Source organism: Trichoderma reesei (assembly GCF_000167675.1).
Source record: "Trichoderma reesei QM6a unplaced genomic scaffold TRIREscaffold_18, whole genome shotgun sequence".
NCBI lineage: Eukaryota > Fungi > Ascomycota > Sordariomycetes > Hypocreales > Hypocreaceae > Trichoderma > Trichoderma reesei.
The window spans coordinates 168237-192384 of record NW_006711165.1 but is presented as its reverse complement, the minus strand read 5'-3'; the positions used below and the strand labels follow the sequence as shown (position 1 = coordinate 192384).

Below are 24148 nucleotides of genomic sequence, written 5' to 3'. Positions count from 1 at the left end.
TAGACCGGAGAGACGATCTGCTCGACACGAGTCCAAAGCGGCTCAGCTGCAAAAGGTCTTGATTCGCGGGCTGTCGCTGCGTGGCTTGTTTGTGCCGCGTCGTTACACGCATTGCTGAGTTGCTCTGCCGTGTCCCGCTTGGGGGATGATGTCGTCTTTTGGGGGGGAAGAGGAGAAAGGGGGGGGGGGGGGGGGGGGCGGTGGGTATTTTCCAGATAATAAGCTTGACTGGTTTGTTCCGGGCGACTTGTGCCATGGCTGATGCAAGGGGGAATACGCCTCTTCTTCGTATATCAGTGAGCAGACTGTTCGTGTTCGTGGCGGGCGGATACGCCTGTCGTGATGCAAGGGATGGGCTGACGACGCCATCGACCAGATACCAGTCTGATATACTCGATACACTGTGCGAGCGAGTTCTCAGCAATCAACATTAGAGTCCGATCTGAGTAATCCTCGAGTCACAATATAAGATAGCGTCCAGATAGATAGATACTCGAAGCCAGCAACAAACAATCAAAAGACCAGTTAGTATAGCCCACGTTACGTCTCCGTGCCACAGGCAGCAATATCTCACAAACCACTGCGATCGCCAACAATCATCTCCCCCGCCCTCTCCGCAACCGCGTACAGCGTCGCCGTAAGATGTCCGCTGACCTGCATCGGTAACACAGAGGCATCCACCACCCTCACGTTGCCCGTGCCGTAAACCCTCATCTGCGAGTCCACCACACCGCCCCATTCGCGCTTCATCATCGCCGCCGTCCCCAGGGAATGAGAGTTCGATATCAAGCTGCTCCTCGTAAAGTCCTCCCACTGAGCGTCGGTAGCGTTGTCCGGGAGGATCGTGGAGTTGGGATCGACTCTGGCCTCGATGACGGCGGATATGGGGGCCGTGGTCCAGAACTTTGTTGCGAGGCGGCCGACGGCGACTTGGACGGCCAGATCAAAGTCGACGGACAAGAATCTTGGGTTGATTGCGGGAGTGTTGATGTCGTTGGCTGAGCTGAGGTGGACGCTCCCGCGGCTGAACGGGAGAGTGTCCCAGTATGCTGAGATGGCTGTGGTGCCGCTCGCGCTGGAAAGGATTTCGGCAATGGTGACGCCCTTTTTGAAGATGAGGTCGTGCTGGACTTGGAGTCGATGCTCAATGGCCCTGGCGCTTATAACTCCATTCGTTTGAGCGGCAATCTGCTGGGCCCAGATGGGAAGGCTCTTCTTGGTTGAAGCAGCCAGAGCCTCGACACCGTCGCCAAAGAGAGATGTGGCATTGACAAACGTGGCATACGGTGCATAGCCGGGGAACGACTCTTTCGTCGAGTACGTCAAGGCCACGTTGGACTGGTCGATCAAGTTCTCGCCCACTCCTGGAGAGTTGACAACCGTCTCGATGCCCAAGCCGTTCAAGATGCTCGGATTGCCAATACCAGATAGTTCCAGAATCAGCGGCGTACGTAGTGCCCCTGCGGATAAGATGACCTCTCTCCTGGCGTTTACCGTCTTGATGTTCCCGTCTGGAGTCAGGTACTCTACCCCTGAGGCTTCAGGCACGTCGGCTTCGTCATTCTTCCACAGAATCCTAGAAACCGTGCCATTGAGCAGTGCCAAGTTTGGTCTATCTTGCACAGGCCAATAAAACGCTGTAGCAGCATCCCACCGTACATTCTTGACGGGATCCAGCGTCTGAGGCCAAACGTCGAACCCAGCTGTGTCTCCGCTGCTCGCATCTCTATTCAAGGTTTGTCCCAAAGCCGCCCAGGACGCTTTCACGTCGCCGTAGAATGAGCCGCTGAGGAGGGCCGGGTTGAATCCGACGTGCATCTCGCCAGAGGTCCCGTGATACTCGTCCTCGTAGAGAGCACCGGCAGTCTCTTGCCACGGCAGAGGGGGGAAGAACTGCTCAATCTTCTTGAAGTGTTTGAGCATGGTGGTCCAGTTCCAGCCTGGGTTTCCGAGTTGCTCCCAGGCGTCGAATTGAGCTTTGTCGCCTCGGATGTAGGTCATTCCTGGCGATTGAATCAGTATTTCTTGCTTCTTTGAGCAGGATTAGGTACTCACACACCATTTATCAAGCTTGTCCCCCCTATACCTCTACCTGCATCGTACTCAAGCACCCTTCCACCAAGCTTCTCTTGAGGAATACTCGAGTAGTTCCAGTACACCGACGTCCCAGTCAAGCCCAGCCATCCAAGCGGATCCACGACATTTGGGTTATCGCGCTCATCGGCGCCGGGGTCAATAATGGCAACGGTATAGTTGGCATCTTGCGAGAGGCGGTTTGCCAAGAGAAGTCCGCATGTTCCGGCGCCGACAATGATGTAGTCGTATGAATCGGTTGACGAGGCCAGAACTTGAGGAGGCCAGGGAGCTGCCACCAGCGCAAGAGTGACGAGGATTCTCCTTGAAGGTACCATGACGGCTTATCGGATCATGTCCTAAGCCATGATTGAGGCTTGGACGTCGACCGCTCTTATGTGTCCATGAGTAGCCCATCGTGTCGAGATAGTGTTCTCTTCTTTCGGAGTTGCTTCCGTCCATGGAACAGGCATATCCCGACCCCATCTCGGCTAGATTGACCATGTTTTCGGTCCGATGGTGACGCAGTTCCTCAATTAATCGGCAGTACAGCGGAAGGATCTGCGAGCGAGTTGCGCGTGATCAAAACCTGCGCATAGGTTCGATATTGAAGACTCCATTACATGTCTATCGATCCCTGAGCTTTGTTAGAATGGCTCTAGCTGCAGATCAAGGCCGTCAAATCATCATGCCAACGGGCACTTTAGCACATGGTGAAAATCCGGGGTTGCGGGCTCGATCCTGCAAGAGGCATGATCCTTGCTCATGACATGTTTCTCCGCACGTCTGGGGCTGAGGCGAGCAAGTTGGCCTTTCTATAAACTCCTAAACGGCTAATTCGCCAGATATATGCTTGAATAATAGGCAGGTAGCTGCATGAAGAAAGAAGAAGTACTTCTGTACTCACATAGAGTGCCTAGGTAGGATACTGAGATCGCTAGGTCCCAACTCCATATCCCAGTACAGTATTTTGGAAGCACCCTGATACTAAAAGAGGATCTAGAAGCAGTTCTGGACATTTCCACCTACAAGGGTAGTACCGAATGTTAGGGAATACATGCGCAAGGCCATTCAGATGGGAGTCATCTTGAGATCACCATGAATGCTATACGGAGATTGTTGTTCTCAAACAGAATGACATGACACATCTTATCGAACCATCAATGAAAGAACAGGTGCAAACGAAGAACAGCAACATCAACCTTGGCAACTTCGACGCTGAGCTCCCAATGTTCAGAATACGCTCCAGCAGCTGGAAAGGAAATATCAACATGCATCGATGATCAGCAGGCTATATATGATGCATGCAATCCAGCCCTTGCATGTCCTGTATGTACTTGGCTGATTCAAGTTGGGACTCACAATTGATCGCTTATAGCTACCTACCTTTATCCTCGAGTCCTCCTATTTGAACCGTAGCATATCTCTATTTGAACCGTAGTGGTCTGTGCACAGGGTAAACTTCCTGCGCACACACCGTCAAATCCATCACTGCACACCCAATTACAGTGTGAGCTAATGGCAGGCTTGTCTTCACACAACAACACTACACAAGGTCACGGCTTCTATAGGTATTTAACTATCGCGGCCGACCACCTTTTGACAGCGCGAGATTGACGGCGGCGCTTGAAATCGCCATATGGCTGAGGAGGTGGCTACAGCAGCAGCAGCAGCAGCAGAGGCAGCAGCAGCAGAGGCAGCAGCAGCAGAGGCAGCAGTAGAGGCAGCACTAGCAGATCCATACTCTGGTGTTGATCCTGTATGACCTCTACCTCACGATATCTCCTTAACGGTAATGACTTCCAGTGTGTAACACTGTATTCTGGTGCTTGGGTGTGGGATATTCTACTTGGGGGGTTGGTGTAGCTGGTGGCACAGACCACTACGGTTCAAATAGAGATATGCTACGGTTCAAATAGGAGGACTCTTATCCTCTCCAAGTTTACTACAAACAGAACTGCGACGAGTCTAGCTCATGTCATGTGGAAGAATCCGTCTCTTCGCGCAAACAATTGATATATGTTAACTTTGAGCACTCGAAGGCATAGGAGGGCGATGGTCGCGTTCTCTGGGTGAGTCAAGGCCTCGGCCGCTTCGATATCTTCCTCACCATGCAATGTCATTCATCATATGCCCACGTCTCTGAGAGAAGTCATTATAGTAAGATTAATACACTTTGAACTATACTAATTAATTGCCAGAGACTTGAATATCAATAATCCATCTTGTGTTCGGGGGAGGACTGGGACAGGCATGTGATGGATCGGTGTTACTGTAGATCTTAGTCATCTCGAAGTCGTTGACCTCATCACTCCAGTCTCACCTCAACACTCAACAGGATCTTATTCAACCTTGAGCAAAACAATGTTCATTTCCTTCAGAAACCAGCTTCTCACTCATTTCCACCATCCAATCAAGCCCACCTCCAAATCGATACTCTCAGCCATGAAAGCAGACACCACAACAACAACAACCCCTCCAAGGCGCAGCCTCCGCATCAAGCGAGAGAGCATCGACATCAACCTCAAAGACACACCCACAACCCCTCCTCTCAAAACCGAATCCAAACCACACAAATCAACATCCAGCATCCCCTCCCAGCCCCCCAACAAGCAAGACAAGGCCGCCCTCCTCCAAGCCCGCAAACTCAAGTCCTTCACCACCCACTCGCACTCCTCCCCCTTCCCGTCCTTCCCCCATCCAACACCCACAGAATGCTCCCTCGCCCACCGCATCCTCTCCTCCCTCCACGGCGAGCGAAAGCGCCCCGAAGCCATTGTCGCGCCGACATCCGTCGCCGGCTGCGGAAACTCGCCCTCCGTGCTAGACGCCCTCGTCCGGACGATTCTCTCGCAAAACACCAGCGACAGGAACAGTTCGCGTGCGAAACGCGCCATGGACGAGACGTACGGTGGTAGCGACAATTGGGCTTCCATCGTAGAGGGTGGGACGGAGAAATTGCAGCGGACGATCCATTCGGGAGGACTGAGCGTCGTCAAGAGCAGAGTCATCATGGACATTTTACACCAGACCAAGGCCCGGTATGGCAAGTATTCGCTGGATCACCTGCTCGACGCCTCCGACGACGAGGCCATGCGCGAACTGCTGTCTTTCCAGGGCGTGGGCCCCAAGACGGCGAGCTGCGTCCTCTTGTTCTGTCTGCGGCGGGATAGCTTCGCGGTGGACACGCATGTGTACAGAATCTCGTCCCTGCTGGGCTGGATCCCTCCTTCTGCTACGAGGGAGCAGGCGCAGGCGCATCTGGAAGCGAGGGTGCCGGACGAGGACAAGTACGGGCTTCATATCCTCATGGTCACGCATGGGAAGAGGTGTGCTGAGTGTAAGGCTAGGGGGAAGAATGCTGGCAAGTGTGCTTTGCGGAGGGCGTTTCGAAGAGGGAAAGCGATTGGTGCTGATGACTCGATGATCATAGACAAGCTGAAGAAGGAGGAGGAATTTTAAAAGATGCTGTCATGTATGTCATTTAATAGGCCGCTCGTCTATATATACCTTTGTGGACCGCATCATATCGCAGTACAATGTACTCCTCCCCATCTCAATATCCAGCCTCCATCCCGGGTATCGTATTAAGACGCAGACAAAACTCCCAACCGGCTCAGCTTCGAAATTGAAAAAGAAAGAAGAAGAAGAAAAGCTCCTTACGCCTCCCAATCCATCGGCTCAACCATCCACTCCCACCCATCGCCATCATCAATCGCACCCCCATTCGCCGCCTGCTCATCCCCCTCCAACCGCAACTGCTCGATCCTCCCCGCCGCAATGCCGTACGACACCTCCAAGCCCCCGAGGATCTGGCCCACGATCCACGTCAAGTCGTACATCTTGAGCGGCGGCGTCTCTCTCCCCTCGGCCGCATCCTTCCACCGATTGCGCAGCTCCTTGGCCTTCCACAGCGCGTGATTGACGTTGCCCTCGCCCAGCGCGGCGTGCAGCGGATTGTCCTCTTCGTCAAGCGCCTTGAGCACGTTGTGGTGGTATGTATGCGCCGCTTGGCTGCGCGGGCCGCCGGTGCCTCGCGGGACCGTTATGCCAAAGACTAGCAGGGCGAAGACGATGGCCTGTTCGATGCGGACGTAGAACTCGTGGAAGTCGACTTTGAAGTTGACCTCGGCATCGTGTGGAGAGAAGCCGTAGTCATGAGGTGATAGGGCGCGCTGATAGGACGTTTGCAGATCGATGTATTTCCACCGCAGGCGTTGGCATGCCTGCTCAAACCTGTGGAAAGCCTGGATGGGCGATAGTGATGATGACGTGCCGTTGGACGAAGGCAGGACAGCTGCGGAATTTGAGGCTGGTTGTGTCGGCAGGGCTGAGGCAGGTAATGAGGTTGGAGGTACGGATCGTGATCGTGAATCAAATCGTTCGTACGGCCGTCTTCGAGCAGACGCCCATATAGACGTCTCAAGGCCGCTCGCTCCCATTGCGTGTGTGTGTGTGTGTATCGTCGCAGTTGCGAATCGTGTGCGCAACGGTTCGATTCAAATCATGCGCAGCCGCGCCCGTGCGGCCGAGAGAGAGCGGCGCAGTGTCGGATGGTCTAGATGCAGGAAATGAAGAGACCGACAGCGACTGAAATGTTTCTAATGGATTGCGTGCGCCATTAATGATGCTTGGGAATTTGCAGGCTGGCATTGAAGAGCGCGGAACGTGAAGAAGTTGGATTTTGGTGTTCTGCAGGCGCTTAAGCTTTGGTGGGGTTGACATTGATTTGATGGCCAGATGCATTCTAGCGGTTGGCGGCGTCTGTCGTGTAGTCAGCTAGTAGTAGTGACTTGCAGATGCTGGATTCATAATTTGTATCTGATACACCGGGCGCTTAAACATTACTGTATTATTTATCTGAACAGTAATAGTAGTTGGTTCATGCTGTGTTATATGTGTGTAGTTGTCATTTCTGCTTGGCAGACAGCTTGGGGAGAGAGAACCGCCTTGGGTAGGTAGGTATGTGACATAATGGGTTCTTGAGCTCTTGTTATGAACCTTGGAGTGCACGCTATTGAAGCAGCTGCTTGTTGGGCTGTCCAGCAGCATATGCTGCGGACGTTAGGAAGACGAATTCCAAGTTAACCTCCTATCTAAGGCTTCTAAATCTCTGTATGAGATGCAGAAAGAGACGTGCATTTAACCGTACTGCCCTCACGTTGACCAAGATGTCTTCTTCTCGTTCAAATCTAGGGTAGGTAAGCAAGCTAAGTATTGCCAAGCAAAGTTGGCCGCCTTCATCTCCACGCCTTCGTACTCGTACTGTCGTCGTCGCACAATGCCAGCCAGCGGGTAAGACTCGAACATCATCTCCCCATCCATCAAACGGGCCATCCCGTCAATACCTCCGAGTACACAAACCCTCAAGCGCCGCAAACCACCCCAAAAAGTCCCCTTCAAGTCGCCAAAACTTCGCCTCGGGCGGTCCAGCTGATCGGCACAGTGGGACCCCGATCCGGTCAGCCGGCCCCGACTCGACAAGTCACGATGGATTCCGGTGGCGGCTGCAGATGACTTCAGGCCGGCGAGGCTAGGCAGACTTCATGTTGGCTGCATGAGGCGAGTGCGGAGAGAGAGCCGCAGATGAGTGGCTGAGGTTGCGTGTCTATCGGTGTCTCGTGAGGGGATAAATGGAAGCGCTGCCCATCACGTAACGGGTACTCCTCTTTGCAATTCTCTTGCTCTCTTCTTCATCATACATCTACATGTTGCCTCACAGATGACTGTTTGTCCAACGCTCATCAACACTTAGCTCTGGACAACAATATAGTCTAGGGACCAACATCACGATACATACATACAGCACTCAGAACCACATTTCCATCCGTGATACCCGGCAGATCGCGGCAATGGCGGAACTCGTCTACCACAACGGGCACTACCACCACGTCTCCCACCGCGGCGATCGGCATCGTCCCAGGCGCAACGACGACTGGAGCCTCATCAAGTTCTGGGACGAGGTGCTCTACAACATTGGCGATCTCTACTACAAAGTGCGCCGGCGATAATTTGATTTAAATTGTGCTGTGGCGCTGCATCTTTTATGTATTGCCCTCTTCGCTGGGGTTTTGGATACGAGCATAGTCCCTGCAATTGCTACTTACAGTAGCAGCTTACAGAGCTATTTCACCGGACACGAGCACCATCATCCACATCACTTCTCCAACTTCTTAAGCGAATGAGATACTACAGAAAAGACGAGGCAGAGTAAAGCTGGGGCAATAGTCAGGCCCGGATACTCGGCTCTCAGACGCCGCATATCCGACCTCTGCGACCTCTGCCCATCGTGCCGGCTCTCCGAGCCAAAAAAAGGGAGAAGCGGCTCATGAATCGCAAGTCATTCTAAGAAAGGCCCGTCGATGAGCGCTCTCAATCCGTGTCCAAAAGGTCGGCCACGGCACCGAGAACCCGAAGCAGGGAACGGAGAGGTTGGATCGCCGGCTGACTGCATTCGTCGCCGCATATGCAGGAACAGGTATTACATAGGTCAATAGAACAAGATGGCGAGGGGGGGGAGAGATAGTATTCCCGAGGGATGAGTTGCCCTCAAACCAAGGTGGACCGCTTGTTCCTGGCTAGTGCTTCTCGAGGCGAAACAGGTTTGAGAGAGGCTTTCGGCTACGAGTGGGTAGTAGTACAGTAGAGGAGGGAAGAGGAGGGCATCTGCGCTGGAATGGAGCGTCGATACCTCGGTGGACGGGCCAACAATGAAGCAGCAAACATGTGCCGGCAAGGCTGGCCAAGACAAGGCGAGCACGGGCTGTCGCATGTGCGGCGATGCGATGCTGTCTGTACGAGTACCTGGGGATGGAGACGAGAGCATCACATCGGGCCCCTGACGCGTTACAGAGAGGGAGGCTATGCCGGAACACCAAAGCAGTTCGCAGAAACCGCCAAGTATGTAGTATTCATAGAATTCTCGTAAAAAATCAGTCACTTTCCACGCTATTGAGCAAAATTCCGTCCACCGCATGAGGTAATACAAAGTGTGTTCGTATGCCGTCCATCAAATCGTCGAGCCGCCTCTCGATCAAGCAAGCCGCCAAGCGGGCTTCAATCTCCATGCTCATTGATGCAAGGACCGCCGACAATGAAGATCCCTCTGCGAGCAAAGGTGACGAGTCTGAAATGTCACTTGATTGATTTATTTCGCCTAGGCGGGACCTGTAACGTGCCTCGCATCTTTTGCCTGCAAGTCAGGGGAAATTGGGGCCCTGTGGAGAAGCAGAATTGGAGGGACCCTTGCCCTGCTCTTTGATGTGCGAACCAGGCATTTGATGGGCTTCCATGTTCCATTTGCTGGTGCCCCTATTCTGTCAGTTGCTGCAACAGGCACCGGTCCACACCTGTGCACACCTGAGCGGACAGTGCGGGAGATGGCCCTGCGTGCTTTAATGTTGTCGCTTCTTAGTGCTCATAGCTGATTGTCCATGCAGAGATCTGTTGACGATCTGTTAACCTTAGACAAGCATTGCACAGTGTCAATACCGTCGTCAGCCTCGATATGCACACCGTAAACTCGCCTAGCGCAGCCAGACCGGCGCCAGGGGGCCGGCCCCCCCCCCAAGGTCCCCTGCAACAGCCCCCTGAACGGCGCCGCCATTGGCTGCGATGCTGCGCCTCCCAGTAGCGGCCAGTGGCTTCAGCAGCGCTTGGACAGGGCCATTTACAGGGGACCCCTGTCCCGAGACTTGGCCTGTCGCAGGCTTCAATTTCCCCGTCCAGGGCCGCGCTCTCCTGGCGGGAGCGAACAAAACACTCGCCGTCTGCTCCAGGGCGCCGCTTGAAAGGAGCAGACCTCTTTTCGCATCTTTCTTTTTTGCTTTTGCAACTTAATTCATCAGTCCTTTTTGACATCGTTTTTTTTTGAGGGCGGCCGCCTCGCACAGTTCTGGCCTTTCAGTCACTCCTTAAGACAAACAACCATCATTTACATTCTATATCGTTCCTTGACGCCTTTTTGAATCTCTTCGTCGCCTGACCGAGCACGAGAAGCACACGTCCAATCGCTACAGCATCAACTCAAGAACCGCAAGTTTCACGACTACTTTCACCAGAACCGCCAAGATGAGCTTGTCCAAGCTCTCCGTCTCCCTGCTCGCACTGGCTGGCAGCGCCATTGCTGGCGATCTCCCGTCCATCACGGCCAAGGTGAGCCACTTTTCGTCCCCAGAGTTTCCCTCGTCTCGAACGGGAGATCAGAGAGCTGTCCGAGGGATCGAACAAACGATCAGCAACCGTGAGATCAGCCCGCTAATCGACCATCTTTCCGACTTGTAGGGCTCCAAGTTCTTCTACCCCAACGGCACCCAGTTCTTCATCAAGGGTGTTGCGTACCAGCAGGATGTTGGCCAGGCCGGAAGCACCGACTCCAGCACCTCGACCTTCATCGACCCCCTCTCCAGCGAGGCCAACTGCAAGCGTGACGTCCCTCTGCTGAAGCAGCTGGGCACCAACGTGATCCGAACCTACGCCATCGACCCCAAGGCCGACCACTCCGCCTGCATGAAGCTGCTCAACGATGCCGGCATCTACGTCTTCTCCGACCTGGGCGAGCCCTCTCTGTCCATCAACCGTGACACCCCTGCCTGGAACACCGAGCTGTTCGACCGCTACAAGGCCGTCGTCGACGAGATGTCCCAGTACCCCAACGTCATCGGCTACTTCGCCGGTAACGAGGTGAGCAACGCCAAGAACAACACTGGCGCCTCCGCCTACGTCAAGGCCGCTGTCCGCGACACCAAGGCCTACATCAAGTCCAAGAAGTACCGCTGGCAGGGTGTCGGCTACGCCGCCAACGACGATGTCGACATTCGTGCCGAGATTGCCGACTACTTCAACTGCGGTGACCAGGATGAGGCTATCGACTTCTGGGGCTACAACATCTACTCGTGGTGTGGCCAGAGCTCCATGCAAAAGTCCGGCTACGACGAGCAGACCACCTTCTTCTCCAACTACTCTGTCCCCGTCTTCTTCGCCGAGTACGGCTGCAACCTGCCCAGCGGCGCCGCTGCCCGTATCTTCCAGGAGACTGCTGCTCTGTACTCTGACGAGATGACCAAGGTCTTTAGCGGTGGTATTGTCTACATGTACTTTGAGGAGGACAACGACTATGGTAGGTGGTCATTCTTATGACTGAACTTCAGCAGGGTCGCTAACACGTTTCCCAGGTCTCGTCAAGGTCAACAACGGCGCCGTCTCCAAGCTCAAGGACTTCAGCGCTCTCCAGACCCAGGTTACCAAGGCCGACCCCAAGGGTGTTGACGCCGATGACTACAAGCCCACCAACAAGCCCGCCAGCTGCCCTGCCCTGACCGACGACTGGCAGGCCATCAACAGCCTTCCCCCCACCCCTGATGCCAGCCTTTGCACTTGCATGCAGAGCTCTCTGTCCTGCGTTCACGCCGACGACCTCGACACCAAGGACTTTGGCGACATCTTCGGCTTCATCTGCGGCAAGTCCCCCGAGGTCTGCGCTGGCATCAACGGTGACCCTTCCACTGGTGTCTACGGCGCCTACAGCATGTGCGAGGACGCCGCCAAGCTCGACTACGTCCTTGACGCCTACTACCAGTCCCAGAAGAAGGCCTCCACCGCCTGCGACTTCAACGGCCAGGCTCAGGTCGTCAGCCCCAAGGCCGCCTCCACCTGCTCTGCCGCCCTGGCCTCTGCCAGCGCCATCAACAAGCAGGCCGCCACTGCCACCGCCCCCGTCGGTGCCGGTTCCACCTCTGGCAGCAAGGGCGCTGCCACCAGCACCAACGCTGCTGTTGCCGGCCGCCCTGTTTCCCACCTGCTCAGCATGGGCGAGATCTCCGTTGCCCTGTACATGGGTGTCGCCATGCTGGCCGGTGGTGCCATGATTGTCCTGTAAAGGGGATAGTCCGAGGGCCTGTTTGTTTTAAAAATTTCTGCCGGGTTTTTTGTATGTAGATTGGAGGTTCTTTTATAGGAAAGTGAAATAATTCATTGTTTTTGGTTCTTGATCATTCTTCTGTTTTTTATTAGAGCGGTTCTTTTTCTCTTGGGAACGAAGCTTTTTCTTTCTTCGATTGCTAGAGGCATCTTTTGGGTTGCGTGTCATGCGGCTTGCGCTATTAGAACGGATGGTCTTGATAGCACTTATTGACTTTTATGATTCTTGATATTTACCCCCTTGGACCACTTTCATCATAGCATGTATGAAAACGTATGATATAATTGTGTATCTTTTGTTCGAGACGTGAATCGCAGCTCCTGGCGTGCGATGGTGATGTATTCTATGACGGCCGAAGAGGAGTTGAGATTGACCATCGTCTTATTACATAGGTATCTTGAGTTGCAGTTGAGCATCGCGAGGTCTTGATCAAGATCGCTGTGGCTCAGCACAAGGAAGCCCGTATGTAGCAATGTGGCAAGCGAGCAAGACATCAAAAGAGTCTTCGTGGCGCAGTTGGCTAGCGCGTCAGTCTCATATCTGATCGATATGATCCGGCTTTATTTCCGGGCTATCTGAAGGTCGTGAGTTCGAGCCTCACCGAGGACAAATTCTTTTTTTGCCTCTGCTTTGTTTGTTTTTTTGTCCAAGTCGTGTTGGTTGGCTTAATTACGTTTGAGAGTGCTTGGTTCTTTTGTGTTTGAGATGCATCGTCTGTGAGATTGGCTGGTTGTATGTGATATGGATATGAAGGGTTAAGGTTTGTATCTCAGTGTGGCTTGACTCTGGCCTGGAGTTGTGGTTATGAAAGAGTCAAGTTGTGGTCGTTTCAGTAATGTCTGTATCGTATCGGTGCTGCTAGGCGAGTCTTTATCGATGCGTGAACATGTCTTGATGAATGAGACAGAGCATGTGAAATACTAGGTTTCTTTCTATCTGTATATTGGTCAACACGAGACTGAGTCTTATCAAGACTCAGCCTCCCCCGCCTTGAATGGCACATGCAGTTCTGATCTTGTAGGATCACGCCCCGCTCCGGCCTCTCTCAACGTCATCTCTCATCTTACATATATCCTCCCCATTATATCAACTCTTAAGAGAGAAAAACTTCTAGACTTTGCCTTATCTCTCTCTATATAAACACCAAGCCCACCATGGCTAAGCCCGCCAAAGCAGTCCACGGAACACTCATCCACTCCCTCTCCCCCACAAGCCTCCAGGTCCTCCCTAACAGCCTTATCACCATCTCCTCCACCGGCACCATCCTCTCTCTCCAGCCCAACATCTCCCCCTCCGATATCCCCGCCATCCTCGCCCAGCAAAACATCCAAAACATCCCCCTGCTAACACTTTCCCACGGCCAATTCCTCATCCCGGGCTTCGTCGACACGCACAACCACGCGCCGCAATGGATGCAGCGAGGCCTCGGCCAGGGAATGCACATCCTCGACTGGCTCGACGGCATAACCTTCCCCAACGAAGCCAAATTCGCAGACCCCGCTCATGCGGAAAAGGTATACGAGAAGCTTGTCAGGGGGATGCTCAGACAGGGCGTCACGACGGCCTCGTACTATGCCTCTCTGCACGGGGAAGCCACCCGCGTGTTGGCATCGACGTGCTTCAAGGCGGGCCAGAGAGCGCTGATAGGCAAGTGCAACATGGATCGGAACTCGCCGGCGTTTTACTGCGAGGCGTCTGCCGAGGAGTCGATCCGGGAGACGAGGGCGTGTATCCGGCATATTCGGGGCATTGATCCGGAAGGGGTCCTAATCAGACCCGTGCTGACGCCGCGCTTTGCGATATCCTGCACTGCGGAACTGCTTCGGTCGTTGGGGGACATGGCTCGCGAGGACGAAGGTTCGCTGGCGATACAGACGCATTTCAACGAGGCCGCGCAGGAAATCAACGCCACGCTGTCGCTTTTTCCCGAGTTCAGCAACGAGGCGGACTTGTATTCCTCCTTTGGGCTGCTCACGCAGAGGAGCATCCTTGCGCACTGCACGATCATGACGGAGTATGAGATTGGGAAGCTGCGGGAGCTGGGATGCGGCGTTGCGCATTGTCCGACGGCGAATATGACTGTTGGGGGAGGCTTCATGGCGGCGCCTGTGAAGGAGTTTCTGAGAAGGGGGGTGGGTGTTGGGTTGGGGACGGATTCTGGGGGCGGGTATAGCTCGAGTATGGTGAATGCCATGAGGCATGCTCTTGTTGCTTCGTATGCTCGAGATGCGCTGTATCCAAAGTTTGAGAGGAGGAGGAGGAGAGACGGCGGGGAGGAGGAGGCTGCAGTAAGCGGAGATGATGGGGGAAGCGGCGAGATGGAGACGGGTGGAGGGGAGGCGCTGAGTTTGGAGGAGGTGTTTTCCATGGCGACGAGAGGCGGCGCAAAGGTTGTTGGTCTTGGGGAGAGGGTTGGTGCGTTTGCGGTGGGCATGGAGTTTGATGCTTTAGTGATTGATTTGAGGGATGAGGTGGTGGGTGGTGTCAATGTCCCGCTGGAGGAGGATGATGCGCCGGCGAGGATGCTGGAGAAGTTTGTCATGACGGGGGATGATCGGAATATCGTGAGGGTGTATGTCAAGGGGAGGGTTGTTCATGGGGAGGGCTGCTCGAATGGAGGGATAGGAATCTCTTGCGGCAGGTGTTTGGAGTGTTTGTATTGATTCTGTAGAGGGGACGCTGTAGAAGGACTTAAATGAGAATGGAGCATAGGGGTTTGGCAAGGTCGAGGGGAGTGCGAGCCTCTTCTTTGACGAGTGGTGTCGACGGGTTACATAGATACATACGTGTAAGAAACAGATGAAAATGATGTCAGCAGGGGCAGAGGACTTCTTCACAAGTATTGATTGTCACATAGCAAGAGCAAAGTATAATGAGAGAGAAGTATGTATTGTCATTATGCGAACTTCAAAGTATATGAAACCACAGGATTCTCCTTCGACAGTGCCCTTATTGTAACGCTCAATTCATCGTATCTTAAACGTCCGTACGAAACTGATTGAAGCTTCACTTCCAGCAGGCTCGCTTCATGATCGGTTCCGAAACTGGAGGATGGCCTTGAGCTGTAGAGTCGAGGTAGCCGGCGTTGCTGAACAATAGTGTACCACATGTCTTTGAGAGAAGAGAAGACGCAGATGATGTGAGAAGAGAAAACGCAGATGAGAGGAGAGAAGAGAGAAGAGAAGACGCAGATGAGAGGAGAGAAGAGAGAACGCAGCCGCAAGGAACATCGTCTCCAAGGGATTCCCTGAGCCAGAAGACACAGCCAATGTGGCGAAGCCACCAAACGTGAATGTGTCTGCGCCTAAGCATCCAGTCAGTAACGTTATTCTTTACATATAGGACAGCATGTATAACTCACCACACTCCATCAACTGTGACAATGAGGGGAACCCTCTGCCAGTCTCGCACCAGCAGAGGACCCCGACACGCAAATCCTCCCCCCAACGCCCAAACCCCTAGAATCGTCACCACAATTGATCCTCTGCCAGTCTCGTACCAGCAGAGGACCCCGACGCACAAATAACCCCCCACCCCTAATGCCTCAGAGCGCGAACCACCAGGGCAGCGAGACAAGTCTCATCGGCTAGGTCAACGTGGTCAAAGAACCTGCCCGCAGCTCCTCTTGGTAGGGGCAGCAGTCTGAGGACGATTGCGGCAGCCAGCGTCCTGCCAGTATAGTACCAGCAGGAGGACCGACCCGCCGCATCTCCTCGACCCTGCCGCCGTACGTGCCTCCAGCACGCTGTAAACGAAAAGCTCGGGCATCAGGTTGATGAGCCGGCGCTGGTGCCTGCCAGTCTTGTACCAGCACGACGGCCAGGCCGCTCGAGCTTAAGGGGTGTGTGCTCCAGCTTCTCGCAGACCGGGAGGGGACGATTAAAAGAGTGGTATTGTCCACCGTTTTTGAACCAGCACAACAACCGAGCCGTTCGGAGTTGGGGACACGTCTTCCTGTTCGCGGAAAGAAAAGAACGTGATGGAAAGGGCCCTGGGCCTGCCAGTCTAGTACCAGCACGACAACCAGGCCGCCCAAAGTGAGAGTCGCTGTTCCTCCAGCTTCTCGCAGACCGGAAAGGCTGTGACGAAGGGGCTCGGTGTCGGCCAGTCTTGTACCAGCACGACAGCCGAGCCCTTTAGAGTTGGCGAATGTTCTGCAGTTTCTCAGGTCGGAAAGACGCGGTGGAAAAGGCCCTGGAGCTGCCAGTATAGAACCAGCACGACTACCAGAGGCCAGCGTCATAATGAAGAATATTGGCGAAGACAGGCTGGCGAAGTCTGAGGGGCGGCCAGTCTAGTACCAGCCGAAAGACCAGTCTCGCAACTTGCAACGTAAACGGGCGAGCTCGAAAACGTTGTTGAGGGCAAGAGGTCTTTGGATGGACCGGAAGCTGTGCAGAGCAGGGAGGCTCCCCCATGGGGATATCAGAAATCTGGCCAAGGGATCCAGTTTGGCGGAGAAGCGGCGGGGACTGGTTGGATGAGATTGGAGACTCAGGCTGGGGACCCTGCCAGTCTCGCACCAGCAGGGGAGCCCTTGGCCGAGAAACATGTCCAACTGGTGTCGTGGCACGAAGTCAGGGGCTGGCTCGCTCAGGCCACGACCCCTGAGTGCGCTGACTGCCCATCCGCGAGACACAGACCAGGAATCAGTAATGAACCGAACTAGTTTTCGTCAGCATGATGAAATGTAAAAGCATATCCATACTGGGGAACTCACCGTGCACCGTGCACAAAGAGCGACATTGTTGGCCTGACTGCGGCGGCCTGCCAGTCTCGTACCAGCAGGCAGCCAGCGATGTTGAAGCGGAGCGGTCAGCTCTAGCCTGGGCCTGAGCTTGAGCCTGAGCCGGGGCCTATTCCTGTGCCAGTCTCGTACCAGCAGGAAAGCCAGCCAGGTGGAAGCTCAAAGGACGATTGTAACTCGAACTTTGTGCTAGTCTGGTACCAGCACAAAATTCATAGAGACGACAAGGGAGAGCTGCGACTTGATCTTTGTCTTCTGCCGGTCTAGTACCAGCAGAAGGGCCGATCGAACAGATCGAAACAAGTACCTTCATGCCAGTCTCGCACCAGCATGGGAGATCTTTCAGGAGGTCGTGCTGGACTTCGTCAGCATTGTTCAGCCTGAAAGATGTTCGTTCATGGGAACTCACCGTGCACAAAGAGCGACATGGTGGGCCTGAGTTGCGCGGCCTGCCAGTCTTGTACCAGCAGATAGCCAGCGATGTTGAAGCGGAGCGGTCAGCTCCAGCCTGGGCCTTGACCTGGGCCTGAACCTGTGCCGGTCTGGTACCAGCACGAAAGACGTAAATCAGGCAATGGGGAGCTATGACTTGCAAGAACTTGGTCTTCTACCAGTATGGTACCAGCAGAAGACCAAGCTCACTCGCGTTCACAAGCCATCGTCACCCAAGTCGCCGATATGGTAGATAGTTCAAGCGCGTGAGACACATGAGTGTTGTTTGTGGTTCTGGACGAGGTTAGCGAGTGTCAGTAGATGGAGAAGATCAGGAAGAGCTTACGAGTGGGATGAGATTGTCGCCATCGTATGTCAAGCTTGTGATCAGCGACAACAGCACAGTTTGACGGGTGGCTGCGACCGAGGATGCTCGTGATGCAACATCGTAATGAATATGGGGAGGATGAGCTTTGGATGATGATGAATCTTCTGGAGCTGATGCCGTGGATGAAGTCTGGGTAGGAGGATGTTCATGATGATGAGGGCGAAAGTTGGATGGTGGAGGAGAGAAGAAAGAAAATGAAGGAGAAGAGGAGGAGGAGGAGGAAGAAGAAGTGGGAAGAGAAACACCTGGAAACAAAAGGAGTGCGTCGGGAGGTGGGAGGCGCTGGGGCTTAAGCCCTGACGAGTGAATCTGAGCAACTGGGAGGCAACCCCATTGGTCCGGGGACTTTCCATTGATTTCTTCAGGCAGCAGAATGCATCGCGCTTGCCTCTGGCGGATGGCTGACTCTCGGGGACTTTGGCCACGTGCAGCTGATTTGTTGCTGGTTAACAGGCGGGCCAATCGTTCAGGGGGTCACGAGTTGCTGGGCTGTTGCTATGGCTGCCTATGACTGCCTATGGGAGGTGGAGATATAAATGGAAGAGTGAATGCAGTGCTTGTATAATGCCAAGATATCAATGGCTTTCGATATTGATTCCTCATTCGAAAGGAGGAGGCTGGGTGCGAGGCTGGGGACAAGACAGAGCTGGGGGAGCTCTGAGTACTGTAGACGAGTCAAACAGAGTCAGGGCATGAGTTGAAGGTGTTTGAACGGTTTATGAAGCTTGAAATAGGATATTGAACGTTTCAACAATCGAAGACGCATCGAGAACGGAAAAAGCTCCACAGGTGGCCCAACGGCTCAGGGGCTCACTCGAGCCTTTTCGAAGAACAAACACCTCGACATGCAATAGCTTGAAGAGACAAGAGAAGGACAAGAGAATAACTTTATATCACAGCGATAATCATTGATGACCTACCAAGAGAGAGAGATTGTGCACACCGAAAGCCATTGGTGCCTGTTCAAAAGCCAAGCGAGCACGTGAACAACCCATCTCGAAATTGTGTCCCAGGCACCAAAGGTCTGGTGACAACGCCAAATTCACGTAGAGGCTGAGGCTCAAGAAAAAACTCGTACCCAAAACTGAACGAGGAGCAGGGGACAATCTGAAAGTCATGGTCGAAGCGGTTGTTCTACAGAGTGAAGCCCTCCTGACACAGGACTCTGATATCCACGCGCTCTCAGTCGCTTTCCCAAAGCACCGTCCACTCGTCTCTTTGTATAATGCTTAGTCCACACAGCTTAGCCGTTTGAACGTCTTGATTTTCTTAGACAATACATGTCTACTCTCTCGCATGCAGGACTGGACCTTCAGCACCCTCTCAACTTGGCACTTGGAAGGTTTTGTCATCGTGCTCCCTAGAACACCTAGAGAAAATCAGCAGACAACAAAACGACAAGAAACATTGGTATCGCACCAAGATGGGCAAGTTCATGGTAGTCCACATATTGGAAGTCTCTATTCTGAGCATTCATCCATTAAATTCGGAATGAATGTGTTCACTGACAGTTACTACCTGCCAGCATCCATCTAGATGTCCCTCCAAACGCCAACTCCCCCCAAAATCGATCCCGAGATCCAGCTCAATTTCAACCCCAAATACCCGTCTCAACAATCGAAGGACCGAGCCTCGGCTCATCCTCAAGACCTCTACGCAGTTTGGAGAATCTTGGGGAGCCAGAAAACGGCGGCACTGAGGAAGCTCTCCACAGTCTCAATAGCCAACACAACAATAATCGCAATGCAGTACAAAACGTTCTCATCGTCGCCATTGGCACGGAACTTGTCCATCCACCTCCATACAACAGCAAGAAGAACGCCATTGACAAGAGCAAGAACCACTCGGAGCACAATCAGGTAGCGGGCCGCACGGCACAAGTGCTCAGCCTTCTTCGCGACGCCATACACCCGAGCCTTGCCCTGCGCTTGACTGGCCTGCTCAACATCGACCTCGCGGGAAGTGACCCATGAGAAGTTGGGGAAGACGGCGGCGATGTGGAACAAGGTGTAGGCGAGGAAGAAGATGGACATGACGACGGCCTGGGTCTTGGTGTTGAGCAGGGCGCGGAACTGGTCGTCAAAGGTGCGGAAGGCGCCCCTGAGAGACCAGACAGAGAAGACGACGAAGTAGGCGGCAAAGAGGGCGTGCCAGAGCCAGGAGAAGAGCAGGAGGGAGTAGCCGAGGGTCTTTTGGCGGGCGAGAGGAGTGGTGGCCATGGTGGAAGATGAGCGAGAGAAAATGTTTGTGAAGGAGTGGTAAGTGGGAGTTGCTAAATGCAGCTGGAAGGCAGCAGAAGTGGTTGATGTAGTATTTGTAGATTAATGAAGAGTAAAGTGAGTGGTGATTTGGATCAGTGAGAGACAAGCGGGTTGAAGGGGGGATATTTAACCCTCGATGTTGGTGTCGAGATGCAGACGCCCGACAGTTTGCGTGGATACGCATATTGGCGAAGGCTTTGTTCAGATTTCCAACGGAGTGAATCTTGTTCGATTCTTGGTTTCGAGGGGTAGTACAGTGGCGAGAAGGAGTTGTTGGTAGGGCTCTGATATCGCAGGGTGGATGGACCTCGAGGTGGCAGGTAAAACACCATGCTGAACAGAAGCTGAGGGAACTCAGAGAACAACGTCGGCATGATCTGTGCTGTGCTTGTGGAGCAACGATTGAGTATCGGATCGTTTGTGCTGGACTTGGGGAGCTGAGCGAGGCTACGGACATTAGAGATTGATTCCTCATGTTTATCGGACCAGCTTGTCTAGGTATTTGTCATGGGGTAAAGTGTATCTGCTTGAGCTACGTGTTGTCGACCTACATGGCCTGACTGAGGACAGTTAACTGGATGGTGGGAATCATGATTGAACAAGATGGATGACCTTACATCAACCGTGTATGCCTATCATGATCCAAGTCGTCAACCAAATAACGTAGTCTAGGTAGCATGCGTCAAAAGTTGAGGCAAAGTCAATATGGTCAACCGGCGAACCTCCAGCACACGCATCATTATACCTTAGGCAGACAAATGGCATGATGAGACATGTATGAAGAAACCAGATACGCACACACCAGATTGTTCAACCATCGCACACATCGGCGCCTTTGCACATACTAGCGGACGTTGACAGTCAAACATACACATACACACGTTTTCAAACATATGCACAGTTCGATGTCTTCTGATATAAAACCTGACAGGACTTGGACAAGATCCTTTGAACTGTTCTTTTCACGACGGCATTATTTCCGAAACAATAAATAAATATGGCTATCAAGGTACGTATGGGTAGGTCTCGAAAGGAAGCCCTCTTCTTGAAGCTTAGTTCACCTGCTGCTTATTTCCACAGCGACAAGAGCATGCATACAGCAGCCTGAAGGGCACAGATTCTGCAGTACAAGCACGAGACCATCGAAGGATCCTGAATGCAAGAGGCCCTCGAGGTGAGGTAAAGCTTGACTCATAAAAGCTAATGCATGTCCTTTTGTTGTTCTCGAGGTCGGCAAGTGTTCTGGAAATGCTGAAAGACCATCAAACAATGGATAAGTACGCAGGCTAGCTATTAGGTAGTTGCTAGACTTGGCTGGGAGCTTCGACCTCTAGATCAATGACGAAAAGAATCATGACAACCAAAGCTCCTGATATCGTCGGGATCCTCATCTCATTCCCAGGCTCTCAACCCTTTGTAGACGGCCGAGTCCCTGGTGAAGTGGAAACTGGGCAGCCCTCATTCTGGGTATTGGGCGTCACACAGGCTGGAGGCACCACATATGATGGTAGGCACGTGTACCTACATGCAGTTGCACCAGCCTTGTCTGACACCCAAAGTCTTTTGTGGAAACGCCCAACTGCAGGGCAACGCGCAGATCCAATCGGGCACTGCTTTGGGCTTTTTCACGAACTGCTCATCAATCTCACTGTTGACGATGAATGCAGGGAGTGAGACACGGAGAGAGAGAGAGAGAGAGAATGTGCGTGTGTCGTATTGCTATCGATAAAACGTACAAAAACCTCTTCAGGGGCTTGCAGATGGAGTGAGTGGATGGCGATCCGGGGACGCCGCGGCCTGTGGCGGTGCAGCGAGGATGCCTGGCGGTTCGATGGCGGTGCACACATTGACTTTTTGTGTGAGCGTGAGCGTGATGCAATTCTTTTCATTCGATCCAGCCCAACCAGCAGATCCCTGTCCATGTCCCTCATCATCATCATCCTCATCATCATCCTCCACGTCTGCAAGCCTTTGACTCAGGACTCCGTCGAGGTCATTCTGGAGTCCCAATGCCCGCTAGGTAGCAGCCTAACAGCCCCAGGCCAACTAATGCCCTGAAAACTGATAGCTTACAAACATCGATAGCTCACAAACCAGCAGCACCCAACAGAAAACATCCTCACCTGTTCCCTCGTATCCACCACCAGCCACCTCAGCAGCATCCACGATGGCCTGCAGGCCTGCAGACAGGACAGGGTCCCTGCAAGGTTCCGCTTGGGCAATGCAGCTGGAACAGCCACAAGGGCAGCAGCCCATTGGGGGGAACCGGGGGGGAGGGGGGAGAGGAGAGAGAGCAGCCGGAGGGACCCTCGTGCCACCAACCATTTGCCGCCAGGTGAACGGGCGAGTCGGCGCTTGCCAGGGGGGGTTTCCCTCGCTGGTGGTGAATCAGTGCTCACCACGCAGCCGTTTTTGCCTTTGGCCGGGGCTTGTGCTGTTGTTGCTTGTCGACCGACCTATTTCTTTCGCTTAAATGCGTTGATGCCCTGGGGGAAGGGGCCGGAACAAGAAGCAGAAGAAGAAGAAGAAGAGACAGCAAAGAGTTTGGATTGACCAGGGCAAGGGAAACGTGTCTCGCAGATTCCGCCTGATTTGCATCATAGGGCAGCAGCAGCTGGCGGCAAGCAGCAGCCGATACTCGCGTACTTAAGGACGAGACAAAGACTACACACGGACGTCAATCCTCTCTCTCCCTCCCCCTCGAACAAAGACACAGAAGCACAACACACACACACACAGCGAGAGAGAGCAACACCACGGACGGCGTCATACCCTCACGATGCCCTCCTTCTCCGGCACCACGCCCGAGTCCATGCTCGCCCGCAACGACTCGCTCAACCCCGAAGCAACATGCCGCGGCATCACCTCCAACGGCCGTCCCTGCCGCCGCCCCCTCCTCAGCTCGCCCGGCCACTCCCAGCAGCAGACGCAGACGCGCAAGAAGAACAACAACGCAAAGCTCGCGCCGTCTCCCTCCCCCGGCGGCGGCGACGACACGGAGGACTCGTACTGCTGGCAGCACAAGGACCAGGCCGGCCGCTCCCGCAAGTCGAGCCCCGGCCCGCGGCCCTCGGCGCAGCACACCGCAGGCATCGCCGAGGAGCGCTCCAGCCTCGACACGCTGGCGGATCGCCTGGGGCTGGTCGACATCAACGCTGCCCGGCCCGGGCGGTACGACCCCGAGAAGCTCGGCGACCAGCAGCGGCCCAGCAAGCCCAAGTCCAGCACCACCTTCTGCTTCTGCTTCAGCATCCCCTCGTTTGACGAAGACGTTGACGAGGCCCCGCGGCCTCACCAGCCCCGGCCGCAGCCGCATCCCGTCCAGCCGCAGTACGCCCGGCCATCGACCTCGTCGGCGCGCCCCTCGCATCTGCTGCACCCCCCTCATAATTCTTCTTCGCAGGGGCCGGCCGGCAATTCGCACTCGCGCCCGTCCAGCTCCTCCGCCCCGACGGCGTACCACCTCAAGTCGCTCATCCCGGACTCGCTCGACGCCGTCACCACGTCCGCCCTCATGACGGAGGTCTCCAAGCCGCCCTCGGACGCCGACGAGCCGGGCTACATCTACATGTTCTGGCTGACGCCCGAGTCCGCCTCGGAACCGGCCCCCGTCGACGCCGCAAGGGACCTCCTCGCGCCTCCTCCCCGCGGCGCCGGCGGAGCAGCAGCCAGCAGGCGGCCCAGCGACGTCGTCTCCGCGTTTGCAAACCAGGGCAAGAAGTCCAACAGCAGCAGCAGGAGCCCCAACAAGCCAAAGACGATGCTCCTCAAGATTGGCCGCGCGGCAAACGTCCAGCGCCGCATGAACCAATGGTCCCGCCAGTGCGGCCACTCGATCCAGCTCCTCCGCTTCTACCCATACATGTCCTCGTCCTCCAACCCGGCCTCGTTCGACGCCACGTCCGCGCATTCAGCAGCAGCAACCAAGGGCGCCGGTCGATCCCCGTCTCCGGCGAGCGCCGCCTCGCCCCATCCCACGCCGCACGTCAAAAAGGTGGAACGGCTGATTCACATTGAGCTCACGGGCATGGGGCTGCGCGCCGATCTGGGCGCGTGCGAGACGTGTGGGCGGGAGCACAAGGAGTGGTTCGAGGTGGAGGCTTCGAGGGACGCGGTGCGGACTGTGGATGATATTATTCGGAGGTGGGTTGGCTGGGATGATGGACGATGAGAGTGTATCTTTTCTCTTTTTGTAACGAAAGCGCGGATTTGGTGGGATAGAGAAGCGATGAGCATTTGATGATGTGCGAGATGTCGGGTTATGAATGCTGATATGAGCGTGGGATGGCATGGCACGGCGTTTGCTTTTCAATGATGAAGGATTACTG

At 54.4% G+C, this 24148-nt stretch overlaps 8 protein-coding genes across 8 annotated transcripts; 5 read left to right on the top strand and 3 right to left on the bottom strand.

Moving 5' to 3' along the window:
- Positions 1 to 570: 570 nt before the first annotated feature.
- On the bottom strand, positions 571 to 2411 carry TRIREDRAFT_22915 (glucose oxidase; the record flags this gene model as incomplete). The annotated part of the gene is made up of 2 exons (XM_006967529.1): positions 571 to 2003; positions 2060 to 2411. 2 exons carry the CDS (start codon positions 2409 to 2411, stop codon positions 571 to 573), a joined length of 1785 nt encoding a protein of 594 aa, XP_006967591.1.
- Positions 2412 to 4644: 2233 nt separating this feature from the next.
- TRIREDRAFT_30578 (uncharacterized protein) lies at positions 4645 to 5466 on the top strand (the record flags this gene model as incomplete). The annotated part of the gene is made up of 1 exon (XM_006967534.1): positions 4645 to 5466. A coding segment is annotated over one exon (822 nt), but the record flags the coding sequence as incomplete, so codon positions are not given.
- A 266-nt stretch (positions 5467 to 5732) lies between these two features.
- On the bottom strand, positions 5733 to 6515 carry TRIREDRAFT_109973 (uncharacterized protein; the record flags this gene model as incomplete). The annotated part of the gene is made up of 1 exon (XM_006967562.1): positions 5733 to 6515. The coding sequence occupies one exon, from the start codon at positions 6513 to 6515 to the stop codon at positions 5733 to 5735; it is 783 nt and encodes a 260-aa protein (XP_006967624.1).
- A 729-nt stretch (positions 6516 to 7244) lies between these two features.
- Positions 7245 to 8084, top strand: TRIREDRAFT_109972 (uncharacterized protein; the record flags this gene model as incomplete). Its single annotated transcript, XM_006967633.1, has 2 exons — positions 7245 to 7270; positions 7847 to 8084. The coding sequence occupies 2 exons, from the start codon at positions 7245 to 7247 to the stop codon at positions 8082 to 8084; spliced, it is 264 nt and encodes an 87-aa protein (XP_006967695.1).
- A 1957-nt stretch (positions 8085 to 10041) lies between these two features.
- Positions 10042 to 12065, top strand: TRIREDRAFT_22914 (glycoside hydrolase family 72). The gene is made up of 3 exons (XM_006967528.1): positions 10042 to 10227; positions 10357 to 11191; positions 11247 to 12065. Exons 1-3 carry the CDS (start codon positions 10144 to 10146, stop codon positions 11948 to 11950), a joined length of 1623 nt encoding a protein of 540 aa, XP_006967590.1. The 5' UTR covers positions 10042 to 10143; the 3' UTR covers positions 11951 to 12065.
- A 1028-nt stretch (positions 12066 to 13093) lies between these two features.
- TRIREDRAFT_50583 (guanine deaminase-like protein) lies at positions 13094 to 14742 on the top strand. Its single transcript, XM_006967632.1, has 2 exons — positions 13094 to 14225; positions 14304 to 14742. The coding sequence occupies exons 1-2, from the start codon at positions 13147 to 13149 to the stop codon at positions 14653 to 14655; spliced, it is 1431 nt and encodes a 476-aa protein (XP_006967694.1). The 5' UTR covers positions 13094 to 13146; the 3' UTR covers positions 14656 to 14742.
- A 4469-nt stretch (positions 14743 to 19211) lies between these two features.
- On the bottom strand, positions 19212 to 19778 carry TRIREDRAFT_109967 (uncharacterized protein; the record flags this gene model as incomplete). The annotated part of the gene is made up of 1 exon (XM_006967561.1): positions 19212 to 19778. One exon carries the CDS (start codon positions 19776 to 19778, stop codon positions 19212 to 19214), a length of 567 nt encoding a protein of 188 aa, XP_006967623.1.
- A 2821-nt stretch (positions 19779 to 22599) lies between these two features.
- Positions 22600 to 23991, top strand: TRIREDRAFT_4996 (uncharacterized protein; the record flags this gene model as incomplete). The annotated part of the gene is made up of 2 exons (XM_006967515.1): positions 22600 to 23720; positions 23778 to 23991. 2 exons carry the CDS (start codon positions 22600 to 22602, stop codon positions 23989 to 23991), a joined length of 1335 nt encoding a protein of 444 aa, XP_006967577.1.
- Between the last annotated feature and the right edge of the window lie 157 nt (positions 23992 to 24148).